The sequence below is a fragment of the Rhamphochromis sp. 'chilingali' genome, assembly GCF_963969265.1.
Source record: "Rhamphochromis sp. 'chilingali' genome assembly, chromosome: 9".
Classification (NCBI taxonomy): domain Eukaryota; kingdom Metazoa; phylum Chordata; class Actinopteri; order Cichliformes; family Cichlidae; genus Rhamphochromis; species Rhamphochromis sp. 'chilingali'.
Genome location: NC_137936.1, coordinates 23,343,953 through 23,362,381, shown reverse-complemented (window position 1 = coordinate 23,362,381; position 18,429 = coordinate 23,343,953). Strand labels below are relative to the sequence as shown.

Sequence of the window (18,429 nt, the reverse complement as noted above, 5' to 3'; positions counted from 1 at the left end):
CACCCAAAAGAGTCATGAACTGGTTAACTCAGGTGGCTTAAGCGTCCTGTCTGAGTCCTAATTTTGAAAATTCCCGGCAGTTGAATAAAGCGATCCTCCACAATCAGCAGACATTTGATAAACAAAGGGAGAAAAGGAACATGGCAAGAATGATGCAAAAGTATACAGGTGTGTGACTGGCAGGGGACAAAAAAACAAAACAAAATAAAAGCTGAAATTAAAAAAACAACAACAATTTAAAAATAAAAATCAATGGCAGTATTATTAGTTCAAAGAAAAGAACTCAAGTTCTTCTGCACAGTGCAGCTCTGGTCAGTTTAATAGAAGGTCTACAGTATAAAACCAGGCTGGTAATAGATTCAAAAAACAAAACAAAAACACACCTATGTATTCAGAAGCATGGCTTTCCACCATCCAATTTGGGGGGGAAAAAAGAAGAAAAAAAAAAGAGACTTGAAAGTGCCTTTTTACACAATAAGAAAAAACATTTCGCAATATCATAAAATCATAAAAAAGAATCCATGATTGTCTTCCAAGTATAAAATCAAAACTATGCCTACTACTGCAGTCTTTCTTGCTTAACTGTCTTGAAGAAATCGTTTGAAATTCTGGGATAGTTTGACATCTCTTCCACTTTCTAGCTGGGTTTGATGAGAATATTACGCGTCCATATGGTAAATATGATGCCAGAGTGCAGGATTTATACGGTGGCCCTGAGAGGTCAAACACACTGCAACTTAAGAAAACCGGCACAAAGAAAAATCTTGAAATCTCAAAACACAGCGCAAACGCTTTTAGGGAGAAAATAATGTGAAGGATCAGCAGCAGAAGTGACAGAAACCAAAACAGGCTGAATGCACCGAGACGTGTTTAAAAGCGGAGGATTCATCGGTGTTGTGAGGGAGAAAAGGATGCAGCTAATGTGTCACGTGACTCATTATAGGATTCTCTTCCACAGGCCTTTAGTGTCAGAAGGCCTTCCTCCTTGAGCCTGGTTCAGCTGGAGGTTACTTCCTGTTAAAAGGGAGTTTTGCCTTCCCAATGTTCCCAAGTCATTGCTCATTGAGGGGGTTGTATGATTGTTGGGGTCTTAATCTATATTATTGTAGGGTCTTTACCTTACAATATAGAGCACCTTAAGGCGACTGTTGTTTTGTGGCGCTATATATATATATATATATATATATATATATATATATATATATATATATATATATATAAAAAACTGATGTGAATTCAATTAATATCGTAGATACACGTTTACTCTTAGCCGTCTACTGTCAGCTTGTCACTGCTGCAGCTGTTCCGTCACATTACTATGTCCCAAAAACACTTCCACTGCATTTTTCTATTATAGTTGTGTTTTGTGTGCTTTAGCAGCGTTTTTCTATTTGCTGGCATTTCTAAAATTGCAGTGCCTTTGACCACAGCAAATGAAAAAAAAAGTAGTGCAACAAATCTTTCATTAGCAATGAATGATGTCGCAAAACCCAGAAGGAGACAAAGTTGTGAAACGTTTCTAAAAAAGATGTTGGACAAGAAGTAACAAAATTTCTTTTGGTGCAAAACAACTGTAATAATTATCTGAACTCCATAAACTGGGAATATGTACAAAAATGCAAAAAGATTGTGTTAACCAGCATTTCTGTGTCTCGGTAGCTTCATATTTACCATATTTAATTAAGGTTGGTATCAATTTCAACTTCCCAAAATATAGTGTCATAGATGTACAGAGGACAAAAATAATCCTGTTCATTGTTTCTAGATGTCAGGAAGACTAAAAGTGAAATGATGGATAGGTGAATGAATGACTGAACTAATATGAATGATTACTCGATCCACACGGTTCTTTGCAGCTTCAATCAGATGAGTAAACAAAAAGTGTGCAAAGAACTTGAAAACAACAAAAAAAAAACCAAAAAAAAACAAAACATAGTGTCTCTAAAGTTCAGCGCCTGTCTGATTAAGGAGCCACTTGTTACAGGACACAGTGGACAGGTTTCCAGAACCACCGATTTCCCTGTTCTGTGCTTCAGAAACCCTTTTCCAAGAAAAAGTCTAAGTCAAATCTAGTCTTTAAGCACTGTGTGCATCTGCTTTGTGCTCATAGATAGCATAGAGATGATTGCAGTAATCAATCATAGCCCTAAAATTACAATAAAACCAAACATACACACACACATACACACACACACTCTATAACCAGCACACATATATACTGTACGTCCTGTATGAGTCACATTTCTCATTCGGTTATGATTGTATAGTAGCAAAATCTCTATTTAAAAAAAAAAACCTGTGGGCAGTTTAAAGAAAAAAATTAATATCCTCCCAAAAAATTTAAACATCAGAAGTGACAATGAAGCAGGAAAAAAAAAAAAGAAAAAAAAAAGAAAACGCCATGTCTGCTCTGCTGATCAGATTTGTTTCTCTTTGAGAAGGCAGTGTTACGTTTCAATTGTTTGTTTTTCAAAATACAATTTACTTTAATAACCTGTTTCAAGTCAGCAAGAATTGAAAGTGTTACTATTTGGATTCTCTACAGTTTACTGTTACTACAGCAAAACATTTAATCTATGGTTTGGACTAATTCTTTAATTTAGGAAATATGCTTATTGCCAGAATTAGACTCTTATGTGTGTGCAGTAAATATGAGCCCACTTCCAGCAGCTTAAAATTAAGGTGCCAGTTACACAAGCTTACAGACCAGTTAACAACCCCATAGAAACCACTGGTCACTATGGAAAAATGTGCATTCCACAACCAGTTGGTGAGTAATTTCTCGAGGTTGTTGGCGGTCGCCTGGTGAAACCAGTTGCAAAGAGGGTGCTCCGCCAAAAACCACCAAAAAGCATTGCTGTGGTTGTTATCAGATTGCCGTGGTCGCCCGTAGTTTGCATGGAAGACGCCAACAAACAAGTTGAGAGCCTTTGCGGTATCTGTGAACACTCAGAAATTGTGCCTTACAGACCCAACAAACATATTTCAAAAGACTTTTACTATGAAAGCAAATGGTCTTCATTTCTGGTTTCCATCGCACACTTAGTGAGTACTTGGCGTCTTCCGTGCAAACAGCAGGCGATCACGGCTGGTGATAAAAGCAATCACAAGCAGGTTTTCTGCACAGCACAGCACTCATATTTGTGGCTGATTTCCCCTAGCAAAAATGTATTTTTCCTTAGTGACTGGTGGTTACCAGGGAGTTTCCGACCGGTCTTTAGGCTTGTGCGACTGCAGCCCAGCTCTCTCCAAAAGAAAAAAAACTGATCTGCCAGTCGCTCATTATCAGGTCATAACCCTCGATCACAACCTGCTAAGAGAGAAAAAACTCACACTCAATCTGAGCAAATAGCAAAAATTTCAAGGTAATAAAGTGATGATGATAGCGCGACCGATTTAGTACCTTTGAAACTGGACTAATATTTTCCTTGTATTCCCTTACATTAAGGTAACAATGCTCTCAATTAACTCTCAGGAAGAAAATTAACAATTAAATCCTCCACAGTAGAAGTGTTTCGTTTAAAGACTTCAGCTTATGTCTTGTTTACAAAATATAAGTAATGGACATTTCAGTCCCCACCCCCCTATGTTTTTTTTTTTAACTGAACAGGACACTTTAGAGTTCACACATCTTAAACATTACTGTATGCAGCTCCTTGTTTGACCAACATGCAAATATTGTTACCGTTAATGTTCAGTAATAAGTTGGCCTGAAAGCTGCTGTTCAAACTTTAAGCCTAAAACTTGTTTAATGAGAATGGAAGAGCCAAATATGAACAAACATGATGCAAACGGAGAGCTTAAATCAACTCTGGGCTGAATGAATTTTAAAATGACTAATATCTGACTTCTCTCTGCTATCATCTTCCACTCATTCATTCATCTTGAAGTGCTTGGGACAGAGAAATAAAGAAAGACAGTTGCTGTACTCCCATAACTCGTCTAATGCAGTGAGACTGATCACATTGGCTGGCTTTAAAAAACAAAACAAACAAACAAAAACATAAAAAAAAAATAAAATAAAAAAAATCACGACACTTTCCGTGATCTCCCTCTTGTTTTCTATTCTGGTTTGTTTAACATCAAGCCTGGTTACACATTTAAAACCCTGTGTTTGTTTGTTTTTTGTAAACCTATCTTTAACCACTGATTCAGCCACAGCGGGACAACTTTCTCCGAAAAGTGACCAACAAACACCATGACATCACTCACAGCGACGGCTTGTGTTTCATTTTAAAAAAAGAAAAGGAGAAGAAGAAAATAACAATTTAAAAAGAAAAAATAAAGAGAGAAACTCATCCAAGAGGCAGCTGAGGCCAAGGTCAACACGAGAAGAATTACAAGCTGAACACGCCGCTCAAATCACATAACGGTTACGGAGCAGGAGGCTGGAGGAGGGGAGGAGGGAGGGGGGAGGGGGCTCGGACTTTGGAAGGCCGCTCGCTAGGGACGGGGAGAGGGCTGGCTGAGGAACACGTGGTTCAGACGTGAATGTGTTCAACTTGCTTCTACACAAGTTTGTAAGCAATCACTTTAAAATGTCCGACTAAATATGATTGTCTTCAAAGTAACATTTTCTAGTTATGTTTTGCTTTTATTTTTTTGTTTTTGTTTTAAACTGTCAGGACTCTGAAGTCTGAATTCTGCGTCTCTCCACCAAAGCTTCTCAAATGTTCTTCTGCAGTCCACCCACATTGGCCTCCTCCACCTGCGGCCTTTTCAGCTCAGCCTGGCTTCCATCTCCTCCCTTCGCTCCTGTGTATTTGCGAGAAGCAGTTTTAGCAGCTAGACAATGGAGTCCCAATCAAAATCATCCTGGATATCGTCAGCTTGCATGCGATGCATCTGGAAGTTTCTGGCAGGTATCATGTGCTGCTGGTTCATCTGTGCATGGTGTCCTGGAGAGCAAGAGCAGAGGAAGTGTTCGTTTGTGCTTAAAAAACAAAAAAGAAACAAACAAAACCCAAAACATTCAAACTGAGGTAAGAAAACTGTTATGAAGAATAATTTCATCCATGCTTCTGCTGTGGCTATATGTCACCTGTCATAGTGGGTCCTGCACTGCTCATAGGGGGCATGTGGGGATATGCTGGAGGAACCATCATGGACATACTTTGTCTGGAGTCCATGTACAGGTTTCCTGCTGAGAAAAATGGAAACTTTAATTAAAAGATCTTTTAAACCAGATGGAAAACACCTTTGCTGACAAATAACCTTTGTTTTATCTTCTTATCTGTTCAGGCCACTAAAATTAGTCATATAAAATAAGGAGAGAATGAACACTGAGTGGACACAGGCACCAAAATGTGCATGTTTGCCACTCAGGACCTATTATTTTGAAAATCCTCAGTAGCCACTTTCAAAATGTTCCAGTTTGGCCACCATTTCCGTTTTAGGAAACAGTCATTTTACCACAAAATTTAAATTGTGGGTAAATTTCAGGAACTTTGACAATAAATAATTAAAATTTACAACTTAAAACTTTATCAGAGCTTCTTTGTTTCAAGTAAAACTACATTTTAAACTACACAGCATTGTGCAGGTAGGTTGAGGAATTACTGTTTTACTCCTCTGATAGCACTATGAGGAACACAAATCAAGCTTACACACATGTTCAATAAAGAAGATCTGTATTCACTCATCTGCCTGATTTTCCTGAGTGTTTCCTACTCTATTCTTTAGGTCATTTCCTCCTTCCCAATACTCCAATCATTTTCTTTTCTGCGCTCTGAACCAATCAGTTGGTTCAAAATTCATTCAGTTTTTTTTATAGAGTTCCTAAAGACACTTTATATTGTAAGGTAAAGTCCATACAATAAAAGACCAAAAGCCCAAACAATTGAAGGACCCCCTTTGAGCAAGCACTTGACGATATTGGGAAGAAAGAACTCCCATTTAACAGGAAGAAACAGGGAAAGACAGCCATCTGCTGCCATCGACCAGTTAAATCTCAGTGTTCGTCTGTCATTCTTCCTTTCAGACTCTTTCATGATACCCGCCTCAGCCTGGTCATTCAAAGCCCCATCCAAGCCTCCCATCCCAGTTTCTATCCATGCTGGGACTCATTTCTGCTCATCGGAGTCTAATCGCCAAATAGCTTATTAATCAAAATGTATATATCTCAATAAATCATCAATTCTTCCAGACAATCTCTCCTTATTCAACTAAGTCTAGACATTTAGGATTGATACAGTGACAATTTATTCCATGCATGAAGACTTCTTCACCCCTGGCTAACCTCGCTCATCCTGGCACAGTGTCTTTTTTTAACAGGCTAACACGGGGAAACATAACCATTTATCATTAGACCAGCAGCCACTTTAAAATCACCAATTAAACTGACAAGCGTGTCCTCTGACAGGTACAAACACAGAACCTTCTTACTGTGAGACATCTGATGCACCACTGTGCAGCCAAGCTGCTTGCTATTATTATTATTATTGCTATTATTATCATCGTTATTATTATAACTCATGCAACTAAATGTAACTACACTATAAAGTTCATAAGGTTGGGTAGTGTTCGCACTCTCCTAGTTTAGTGCCAGTGTTGGTACTTTTATCCATTTGTGAATTATTTCCTCTCTAAGGTCAAGTTATATTTATTATTGGTGTAGAAACCAGTGCTTCATAGCTAACAAATCTATATTTGTCCTTAAAGACAGGCAAACTGTTTGTGAGATTGACTTGGAAGGAGGAAAAATCTTCCAGATAAACAATTGTTAATGTGCAACGGCAAAAAGACTTCCTCATGAAAGCTGATGTTTAAGCAATTAAGCATTCATATACTGTATAATGAAATACAAACTAAACTAATCAAGGAAAAGGGTCAAAATATAATTGGATGAATCTTTCATTACACAGATTACTGGATTTCCAAACAAAGGAAACATACAGATTACTCTTTTTGAGTCGATAGTCATTTCAGACCCACAAACATGCACATTTACACGACAACAATGATCTCTGATTAGGGCTGAAAGGTTAAGAATCAGCTGTTTAACCTGCGTTGAGGTGCTGGCTGGGTTTGTTGGTGTGCATGGAGCCATGGCAAACGGGAGGCTGCACTTCCCCCTGTGGCTGGATCACACCAGTGCGGGCAAAAAACTGGTTGATGGATGAGCAGAGGTCTGCGATTTGGGTGGGTTCCAGAGACCAGTTGTTCAACTCTGCTTGTCTCATGCTCTCTCTCAGTCCTTGGGAAGATAAAACATACATTTTAGCACACGAGAAGCAGGTGGTGCTGGACTTAACTGACTTAAAATAAAATTTTGTGACAATGAAATGTGTGAAACCGCTCCAGTTGACTTTCCACAGAATATAAATTTTAGTAAATGACAAACTAATTTACAAACAAGTAGCAAAAACTTTGCTGCAATATATATTCATTATGTCAGTAACCTTCAGTGGGTGATATTTAAAAACATCCTACCTTGCAATCCTAGACTGTAATTGGATAAACTGACCTGCTGAGCTTGGTGTTTTGGTAATTAAACTTGAAGGCAGTGTTATTTAATTGAAGAGCTCAGTTTAATTAAACTGGTAATCAACTCCACAGAGTCAACATTTGAGCACTCAATCAAAAGCTGGGGCATTACTGTACTGTCAGCTTCTAGCTTTAAATCTTCTGACTGCATACATGTTAGACAGGAGGTAAATCTGACAGCAAAAGGTTTTTATAAATTCTTCACTTATCAAATTTAATAACTGCAAATGGATTGAGATCTACTTGTAGTGACCAAACCGCACCTTGGTAAGGTGAAAGGTCGACATCAGCCCAGTTATAGCTGCTAGCAATACGACAGCTTTCTTTCAGTGCATCCAGATTTGGGTACCAGTCAGACAGTAAACCTGCAACACACACAGCATACTATGTGTAACATTACAAGGTAAGAGATCAAAGTCATGTGATTTTGGTTCCAATGCCAAGTTCACGCCAGGGACAAATACAGTTTCAGTCATAATTGTAGAAGCACTTGCTCTGGCAGAACGTGTCTGCCTCCCCTTCTGGTTCAAATGGAGTTTCCCCCTCACCGAGTAGGGCCAGTTGCAACCCATTTAATATGGACCCATGTGGTATGAGGACTGAAATCTCTGTCTGTACATGACACATTTTAGTGCTCATCTGTTGTAGTTTTATCCAGCTAAGAGGAATTTAAACCTCAAATGTGAGGTAACAGTTACAACTGTACATTTTGGGGACTGAGCCGTTTTCACACATGAACTCTGGACAGTATCGGAAGAACGAGATTTGAGCAGCTGTCTGAGTACACATAAGGAGAGTCTCATTGTTTGGTTTAGGACAGGGTGTGGCCTGGGTAAAGGCTACAGTGAGGGAGCATACATGATGACCCTCTTGCTCAGGATTTTCAGGATAACTACTCCCTCCGGGCTCACAGCGATATTGTAATAAAGAGATAGCAGGTTAAAGACTATTTAATGTCTGGGGTGTAGGTTAAGCTCACAGGGTTGAGCATGTGATCAGTTTGCTAAAAGGTTAATGCAGAAGCCCAGGTTTGCATCTGCCCCGTAGCCATTTTTTACCTTTCTCCCAGTTTTCCTGTTTTCTCTCCACTACGCTCCAAAAATACATACAAAAAAGATCATTTAATGTCTGATCAGACTGCATTGGACATTTGCAGTCTTAAAAGGAGCTCTGTTGGGTAATGTCGAAAAAAGGTTGAAGGGTGCATTGTGTGAAAACAGCTTTTGTCTGGCGATGGCAAGCCATTATTTCCTGACAACAACAATAATGTCTACACATAAAGGTCAGGTCATTTTAGTCACATTTATGGTTTTGCTGGCAGTCTTTTTCTGAAAAATGAATAAGAAGTCAATGCCAAATATAAAACCCCCTTTTTTGGGGTGTTAAACAGTTCAGTGCTGTGGTGTGGCCACTAGGAGGTGCCAGGTGACTGGACAGGCTGCAGAAATCAGCGGCTTCAGCACTGCTTTGTTCTCAACAGCACAGATAATAAATCAGGAGATGATTTTAGTCTTCAGCATCTAAAACAATTTCTCAGTGCTTTATTACACACACACAAAAAAAAAGAGAACCGATAAGAAATCCAATTCAGCTGTGAGCACGGTGTCTTTGCTTTACATGTGGTTTGCGTGATGGACAGGATGAAGAGTGAACAACACGAGGCGACGCTGGGTCCACAGACAAGTGACAGACAGAGGGCCTTACCTGTGTTGCAGGCCATTTGTTGCTGGGTAGGATGGGGCTGGTGGGAGAGGCTCTGGTGCTGCTGTCCATGTTGAGAAGGGTGCTGGCTGTGCTGTGTGTGTTGAGAGGGGTGTGGCGTGTGTTGCTGCGGGTGCTGGCTGTGGGACTGGTGCTGCGATGGATGCTGCCCGTGCTGGGAGTGCGCAGCATGCTGGGGATGCTGGGAGTGCTGTTGGTGCTGTGGGTGCTGACTGTGTTGGCTGTGCTGAGCGTGTTGGCTGTGTTGGTTGTGAGGGCCCCCGTGCTGCGAGAGGTGCTGCGCATGGGGCGAGCCGTGGCCAGGGTGGGCTTGGGCAGGATGGGACAGGGGAACCTGACCACTGTTGGTGGAGTGGCTGTTAGGGTGGCTGTTAGACTGGTTGTTTGAGAGGCTGTTCTGAGAGCTAATGGTGCCACTGGGGGAGTGCTGATAGGAGCAGGAGGTGTGGGTCTGCTGGGAGGAATCTGCCGGTATGCCCATCAGACCTGAAAAATAAAACATCAATAAAGTAAAGAATTATTAACACAATTAATTTTTAATTGTATTTACAATAAAACAAAGACAATCAGTGCAGGAACAAGGAAAATTATGAAAAATTATTCAACAACTAACTCAATATAATTTGACTTTTTACTTAGGTACTTGTTTCAGCTTCTCACTTTTGAGGATGTGTTGCTTTTATATGTTTCTCATCACCACGTTTAGATTTTGCACCATTTTCTATTACAGCAAAAAGCAATTTGTAGACATTACCCTGGCCCCTGGGAATCACTAAATCTAAAAATAATGGAAAATTAATTTATAATGAAACTATATTTAGCCGTAGCTCCAGCTGCTACTAATTTTCCAAACAAATGCACTCGCATGGTTGCAGGATCGAATGCATTTAAGGCACTTAAGCAGAAACACAAATAAGAGTCGGGAGCCAACACATGTTTAAACATCTACTTCAGGTCATCAGTCTTAGCATCTGACAGTAATGGGACAGGGGCCTCCTGTATTTAAGTAGTGAGACAGGCCAGCTGCCATTTTATCGTGTCAGGGAATGACTCAGCACCAGTTTTGATTCTAAGGTTCGCTGTCTCGAGTTGCCGTCGACACTCTTCTCCAGCTACGCCGTCTTTGACAGATTCATCGTGCTGCTGCGCAGACATGACTGGAGCATGAACATCTGCACACCCAACTGCAATCATCTGAGTGCCGGGGAGTGGTCGTAAGAGGCACTGTCCTTCACAGCTTTGGCACAGTAAACCTATTTCACTGGAGTGCTTTTAGAGCTGACTCCAGCCCTGCACCTCCACAATCGGCACGTAACACTCACTGCAGGGGTGACAAAGGTGCATCTCTTATCGGCACAGAAAGCCCATTGTCCAACGAGGGAAATACAGAAAGCAATTAACGCGGCACCAGAATAATAATGCGAGCTCATTACCTATTATCAAAGCCAGTGAATTAGCTCACTGTCTACAGCGGCAGAGTGTGAAATCCTCTAGCTCGATTATTTACGCTTTTTAATTGCTAGAGCTTGTCTGACTAAGAGATTTCACTTTTATGCACATAAAAAAAGGTTACAACTTTCAACTAATGAAACATAGATGATAGATTAAAGGAGAGGAACTCTTTGAAAACATTAGCATGAAATGCATTTGATTTGTGAAAGTAGGTTATACACAGAAAGCTCAGTCGACTTTGCTCATAACTCGCTTGTCAAGTGCTCCATGTTTATCAGTCAATCAGATTACAAGCAAAACTGCTTTTTGTTCTGCAGGGACTCACAGCCCTTTGGAAAGCTGTGCTCTATCCAACACCGTGTATTATATGATACAAATTCCCCATCATTATGACAAATGAACCTCAAATCCAACAGATTTACTGAGGCCTTAAGCTGCCTGCAACCTCTTCCACTCATCTGATGAAACATACCCTATGTGAAAAACTTGACATGTGACAAGATGCAGACAGCATTTGTCTAACGTGAAGAAACGTGTGGAGAATTAAGCCTGCGTCGGTTAATGAAATACACAGACTCTCAGACTCTGCTTTTGTATATTAAATGAGGTGGTTTTTACATTTTCTCTGGCAGAAGATCGTGAAAATACTCAGTATAGATTTCCACTATAGGCTCGTCAGCCTGTTTGAAAACCTGCTCAATTCTTTGTAAACCTCATTAGTGCCTAAAGACTCTCTATAGCCCCAGCTGTTAAGAACAAACCCGCATTAGGAAAATCGTTCTGAGAATCATCCTGTTCCTTGATGATTGAAGCTTAGGCCCTCTATTAGGTTTCCACTTGATGCTCCCGTGAGCCCACTTACCTTGTTGGCTGAAGGACTGCTCAAAAACAGACTTGTAAAGGCTGCGGAAGGAGGCACTGAGATCTTCAAATTCTGAGAACAAGAGCTGCTTGTCCCTGTCTGGCATGTTATACTGGGACTGGGGAGGCTGCTGGAGGCTCATAGACTGGGACACAGGCTCTGGGTGACTGGTCACCTGGACAAATGAAGAGAGTAACGACAGCAAAGAGTTACAAAAGTGACCAACACTTTGTTTGATGTTTCACTGGTTAAGGTATAAGCTACAGGGATTACTGTAGAGGAGCACCTGTACTTTTCAAAGATACCCACACCATGCTCACCTTATCAAGGAACCGCATCAAATATAAAGCAGTTCTCAAACACATGCATGGTTTAATTGTTCTGAGGAGTGACGGCTACAATGTCTATTTCCGCCTGAAAGGGTGTCAGTCATGTTACATATAAAGAACAATTACGCGAAGCACAACAATCTAGGTCAGTGCTTACCGCCTTGGCTCACACAACATTAAGAGAGCAACTCGAATGGACACAAAGCCAATACTCAGGTGGCTAAGCAAAATGTATTTAAAACAAAATCAATAGCAATACCTTGTACAAATAAGCAGCCATTTTATCCATGTATTTGTGTGGGCAGTCAATGTTATGCACTGCCCCTGGGTGTGAGACAGCAAGCAGCGTCCCCTCCAGCTAAGAATTTATCTATGAGATTCACCACAGCAAGTGCAGCAACACAAAACCATGGTTATTTCACAAAGTAGGACCTGACCTGTTACCACTGTGGGCTAGCACTACAAGAGAGTTCACGTCCAATTTTTGATCATAACATCTTCCTCTTCCAATATGTGGGCACACTGCTGAAGCGCATGGCTCACAGACTGGCAAGGCTAAGAGTGAAGAGGTGATAATAAAGCCGGAGTGTTTACTGCGAGCTGCTGCTTTGGCTGTGTGTGAGAGTGAGAGAGAGACAGAGAAGAGAGAGCGAGCACATCCATCAGGCTGAGCCGATCGATGCCCAGCGCCTGGAGCACGGAGCGCTCTAGGATGCAGGAGGACCACACCAAAGAGGGGGCATCTCTGGTGGGAGGACATCAGAGGAAGCACTTCTCTTTGTCTGGGTTCCAGGAGTGTGCACATTTTTCTCTGTTTCCCTTAACCCCCTTCCTGATGTTGTACTCCAGCTCATGTCCACCCTGAACCTCGGTCTATTACCGTCTACGGCTGGCTCCTCTGAAGAAAGACTCCAGGGACTTTCTGAGCAGATAAAATATGGGATAAAGTACACTTTCTAAGCCTGGCAGTGTTTCATTTTCATTCATTTAGCGACTGTGGCTCTCCTACGGCTTGGAAAAATATGAACACAATGACAATTTATCATTTGGCTGTAAGTGCTTAGTGCTCAAAAAACAACAATTACACCAAATTTATATAAATATCCTGTTACAAATATTCAGTAAGAGCCAGAAACAAACAAAAAAAAAAAAAATCCCACTGTTCTACACTATTGACTCTTTGCAGAACAGCAGGAACAACCTGCCCTGGCACCTTTATTGTTTTTTCTTTGTTCCCATGAACGATGCAGATTAATTGCTGCAAATAAACCTGAGGTCTTTATGGCACCGCTTAGGTCAACCTCAATAAGACGCGGCCCACGTCAAATCTGTATCAAGCCTGACTGGCTCAGGGAGAGGGTAGCAACCCATTCTTTTGTTGCAGGTGTTTGGTGATCAGAAGAAAAATGCATTTCCTGAGACTGTACAGTGCAGGGAATAAAACTGCTGCTGTATTTTTCCAAAGCTCTTTTTTTTTTTTAAATACACTGCTGCAGGTGAGGGTGTTTCCTCTTGTTTTATGGCTGTTTGAATCAACCAACCCAGGTCTCATTAACTTTTGATGTTTCATGTTTTTTGTTGGGGGTTTTTAGGAGGGGAGGTAGAGCTTGTCTATCTTTAGTGCCTTTCTAAATTAGTCAATGTGAAAGTTAAACTTTGCAATCAAGAGAACATTTAAGATTATGTTTAGAGTGCTGAATCCATAAAAATGACAATTCACTCAACAACATTCATCCTAGTTCTTACCGGTGTATAGCTGTGCACACTGCCCACGCTGTTGAGATTGACGGAGGCCAGACTCTGATCAGACAGGCTGTTGTTAAGGCTGCTTCTTGGACTATCACTCCCTTCCTGGTCTGTGTTGTACAACGCCACCTGAAACGCATACACATGTGCATTAGCCTTGATGTCTTAAAAAAAAAAAAAAAAAAAAAAAAAAAAGAAAGAAAAAAAACCCAACCACACAAATAAATGCACTGGTACATCAGCATTCCTGGAAGAAAATTGGTGTTACAGGTAATGTTGGTGTGCAGTTTAATGATATTAGCAGTGGGAATGTGAAGCCAGGAGATGTGTGTGTGCTGCATACAACAGCATGTCATAATTGCAGAATAGTTTTTCGCTTTACTGCGTGCGTGCGTGCGTGTGTGTGTGTGTGTGTGTGTGTGTGTGTGTGTGTGTGTGTGTGTGTGTGTGTGTGTGTGTGTGTGTGAGTGAGTGAGTGAGTGAGAGAGAAGAGAGAGAGAGAGAGAGAGAGAGATAGGGTGCTGCTCAACACCCTCCGCAGTCACTAAGGGGTTCCATCTGAATGTGTTAAGGGGTCTGGAGACAGCTGAGACATTCCCATCACTAAAGGTCATGCTACTGGCGATGTCAGCCACATCTGCTCACCAAGCGCAAATCCGTTTGGGACAGCTAACAAAGGATTTCAGTGCAGCCGAGACACTGACCTTTCAATGTAGGAGCGAAACTAGCCGAGGCACTTCAGGACGACAATCTTAATTATTGTCTAACAAGGTTTAGTCCTCCCGCCATTCCCCAAATAAAGTGTGCCGTCAGACAATTAAGACAGTAGTAAGAAGAATAATCCAGATAATGAATATAATGACACCCACAGAGACCATCCCATGTGCTGAGTTTTGTTTGGTGAGAAAAGAATGGCAGTAACGCGCTGGTGGTGTTGCAGTGGAAGAAGGCATGGCATTCTCAGATTTGTGTGTGCCTGTCCATGTGTGAGTGCAGCATGGTGGCTTCTGCTCATCACTGCTGCTCAACAGAGTGGGCTCTGTGCTGAGCACAATGAAACAGCAGTTGTAGTAGCCTTCAGGCAGGCAGATTGGCCCGGCTTGTCCAGCACCCTGCCTCTCAGTAGCAGCAGTAATGGACTGAAGCCTCTTGTCTTTCTGTTGAGCCACAGCGTGGCACCACAGCGGCCCCAAGGAGGTGAGGAAATTCAGGCAGCCCTGACCAGTCTTCTCTTCTCTGACTGATTGGCCGGCTGACTAATATGTTGGTGCGAATCCAGAGCACAGAGCAAGAGCTTCAGATCATATTAAGCCTTTAATATGGAGCTTGGCTTCTGCACTGATAGAATGAGATAGAAATAGTGCAATTTAAAAAAAAACAACACAACTGAACAGCGCAAATGCTGAATCCAGAGAACACTGTTTGAGGAAGAGGGGTGATGCAGAGGAAGAGGACAACAGGGGGGTGGTAAAAGAAGCTCATTAGGCAACTCTAGCCTTCTTCCACTCAGTGTGGGCCTGGCTCCAGCGTTCATTAGCGCAAAAGGGAACTCAATGAGCAGCTAAGACTGAAGGCTTAAGCACGTCTACAAACTCAGCCCTACAATGCTAATCAAAAACAGCGTGCCACAGATATATAAATGTTATGTGTAATGAAGTCATAAAACAAGCTTTTAGCCTTAAGTCTCTCACCACAATCTATTTTTACACCATTCAACCATAAAGTGTGATGATTTCAAAAACCTCAGTGCTCTGTGGTTTACCCAGAACCCCCATCCCCACCCAACACCAAGTCCTGAGTGAAGATGCCTACTCAAACACGCACCGTCGCAGGCTAACACCCAGTCGCGTCTCACCCACATACATAGAAGCATGTAACATATAATAGACATACATTGCTACAGCAACGGACGTGCACAAAGGTAGAACAACACACATAAACACACAGAGGCCGAGGCAAGCGTGTTCATACAGGCAGGAGCAGCTCCACAGTAAAAACTGTGTACAGCTAGCAGGCAAGCGAGTCAGAGTTCTATTCTTAGCAGTGAATTAAGTAAAAAGCCAGAGGTGTCTTTTACATGGGGGCCTAATCTGGTGCATGAGACATGGATTATGAAATCAAAGCCCAGGTGTCTCCAACAATGCCAGCCAATGTTTGGCACAATCCCCGCATGCATGATCGCACAGACACAAGGTGACAGCGGAAGAGACACAAAAAGGGTATGAGATGCATGAAGGAGATGAGAGGAGAAGAACAACTATTCATTAGCAAGCATATTTCCAACAATCTGTCCTTGCCCCCTCTCGATCATCCACACATTAGTGCCAAAGTTTTGTAACTTTAATGCCAGTGTTTAGGATAATCTCAGAACACAATCTTTGGTGGGGGGCAAAGAAAAGTCTGAGTCTGCGTGAGAAAGACACCAAAGTGAGAGGAGAGGGAGTACAATCGTGTGAGGAATGCTAGACAGAAGATTCTTGCTGGTTCAGTAGTCGTCCTGCCAGCTTCTCCCATTGGTCTATGCGAGAAGGCGGGAATATGAGGGAGAGAGACTAGAATAGAAAGAGAGAGAGAGGAGGAAAAAAAAACAGAGAGGGAATTCCTGTGGCTTGGCATGCAGCACCGAAAGAGGCGTGGCCTGTTGTGTGTTTACAGTGTAAGACAGTGAGAAACAAGCTCTCTCTGAGGACATCAGACCTCAGATCTGTTGCTATTCCACTTTGTCTTCTGCTTGCTTTACTGCCATAACACTTTTTGTCACAATCAAATGAACAAAAGAAGACAAAACTGGCTTGAAATTGCTCAGCTGATGGGGTTTTTTGGGTGTCATTTTTATGCATGTCGGTTATTACTCGTCTAAGTTATTTAGCTGGAGGTATTCAATGGCAGGGATCCAGACTTAACTGTCAGCTCTTAACATTAGGGCCTTATTATGCAGCGGCTGGTGGTGGAGATCGGTGGAAAGTGCTTGTCTGTAGTACTCAAACAGGAAAAGGGTCATCTGTCTCCACACTTTGGCCAATGAATCTGTCTGCTACAGAAACAGCCCCTAGGTAGTTGTCACCGACATGCTCCTCAAAACAAGCAGAAACGCTTTGTAACATAAATGTGCATGCATAAAAATTACAACACACGCCTTTAACTTGAAACGCAAGAGCCTCTGTCATACAAGCACTAACTCATCTTTTCTGTGAACACCCCTGTTCACGTTAAACCATACTTTTTTGTAATGCTTGCAGGAAATAAGCGACTCTTGTAGGCTTTTTAAAAGTACTCCTGAGAGCTGCCCCCACTGGGCTCAGAGGATGAGAGCTTAAGGTTAAAAAGCCTATTTAAATTTCAGAGTGAGCAGCACACTCAGAGCTAACAGCTAGCAGTCCCTGTAGCTTTGCGCTATGATGTACAAGTGTTTCCATGTTTTCACGGATGCTTAAAAAAAAAAAAAAGAAAAAGAAAAAGAAAAGAAAAGAAAAAGAAAAGCCACGGAGAGCAGACAGAGCCAGCAGCCGGGGTGGTCACCTGTAGAGTGGTCACTCGGTGAGAAAACAACTTTTCGGGCGTCAACCTGCACTACAGGTGTGAATACAGAAACCCCAAATAGCATGTGGAGTATTCTGTTTCCAAATGTGCACAAGACTGTGTGCAAGTCTATCAGGTTGCAAAGGCAAGCACCAGTGTGAGCATCATATTTCCGCACTAAAGATAACAAGAGCCTGCTGCCTGTTGTTGTAGAGGAAAAAGGTACAGCAGGGCACATAGTTGTGTATTTTGGTGTGGGTTGTGATGAAGAGAAGCTTTAGGCACATGAGCATATGCTCGTGTGAAAGTGTGTGTGTGCGCGCCTGCATCTCCCCTTCACAAAAGTGCTCCTGTCTCTGTGGGGAATAGTGCTGTAGGTGGTTGGAGAAGTGGGTGGGGTCAGGGTGCAGCCGTGTAGCCAGGTGTGTGTTGGAGCTGGAGGCTGGATTGCTGGCTGTAGTACCTTGTTAGTCACAGTGTTGATTGCCAGCGTTGGAGAGGCACTTCCAGAGATCATACACTCCATCCCCAAAGACTCTGACTCTAGGCTGTACGGCGTGGAAGCCTGTGGGGGTTGGGGGCAGGGAGTGGAGGCAGAACAAAAAAGAAGTCAACGTAATCCAATTATTAAACACACGAGATCCCACTACTGCAGGAGCAACCTGTATTAAAGCTGGTAACAAATTTCATGCTGCTATCACATTCATATCCATCTGCAAGATCTGAAAACAAAAAAACAAACAGAGCTGCTTCTATGATACATCAGAGACACAACTTGATTTAGGACTTTAAAAAAAAAAACACAACTAAAAAGAAAATAGGTCTGAAACCCCAAACCCCACCGTCACCTCCCACCCAAACACATACCATATTGATGCACACGTGCAACCCCCTTGTCTTGCAGTATAGGTACACTGTTGTGAGAGATAACTCTACTGTGGCTGTCTCCCAAAACTGCTTACTGTAAGAGGAATGGCTACAAATTCATGCTAAACATAAATGAGATTTCACAAACTCTCAATTTCACTGTGTGAGACCCTTCAAGGAAGCCTTTGTAGACAGGCAGGGTCTGGGGGGGTGGGGGAGGAGGGGGGCAGTAAACGTGTCCTACAGAAAACAGAGTCCTCTTCGCTTTGTGCGTGCTTTTGTGTCACACTCAAAAAACAAAGGTACTAAAAACACTAAAAACAAGGCACGCTTTGTGTATCTAAGATCACACACCTGCAATACCACAGTTTGTTGAATGAATCTGATAGTATTTGGATGCCGTGAGGCAACTACATAAACAGCATTTTAAGATTAATGGAGTCTATG

The 18,429-nt window shown here is 42.0% G+C and overlaps 1 protein-coding gene across 2 annotated transcripts in view; it reads right to left on the bottom strand.

Moving 5' to 3' along the window:
- Positions 1-3,592: 3,592 nt before the first annotated feature.
- Positions 3,593-18,429, bottom strand: part of foxj3 (forkhead box J3) — a 91,606-nt gene continuing 76,769 nt past the window's right edge. Inside the window, exons 5-12 of one of the 2 annotated variants that reach the window (XM_080892120.1) lie at positions 17,579-17,680; positions 13,597-13,725; positions 11,522-11,696; positions 9,190-9,693; positions 7,749-7,850; positions 7,004-7,195; positions 5,042-5,143; positions 3,593-4,898 (exon numbers count right to left, since the gene is read on the bottom strand). In XM_080892120.1, the coding sequence (XP_080748246.1) occupies positions 4,786-4,898; positions 5,042-5,143; positions 7,004-7,195; positions 7,749-7,850; positions 9,190-9,693; positions 11,522-11,696; positions 13,597-13,725; positions 17,579-17,680 (1,419 nt within the window). In that variant the 3' untranslated portion in view covers positions 3,593-4,785. The remainder of the gene's footprint in view (positions 4,899-5,041; positions 5,144-7,003; positions 7,196-7,748; positions 7,851-9,189; positions 9,694-11,521; positions 11,697-13,596; positions 13,726-17,578; positions 17,681-18,429) is intronic. The other variant, XM_080892121.1, reaches the window with a different exon arrangement.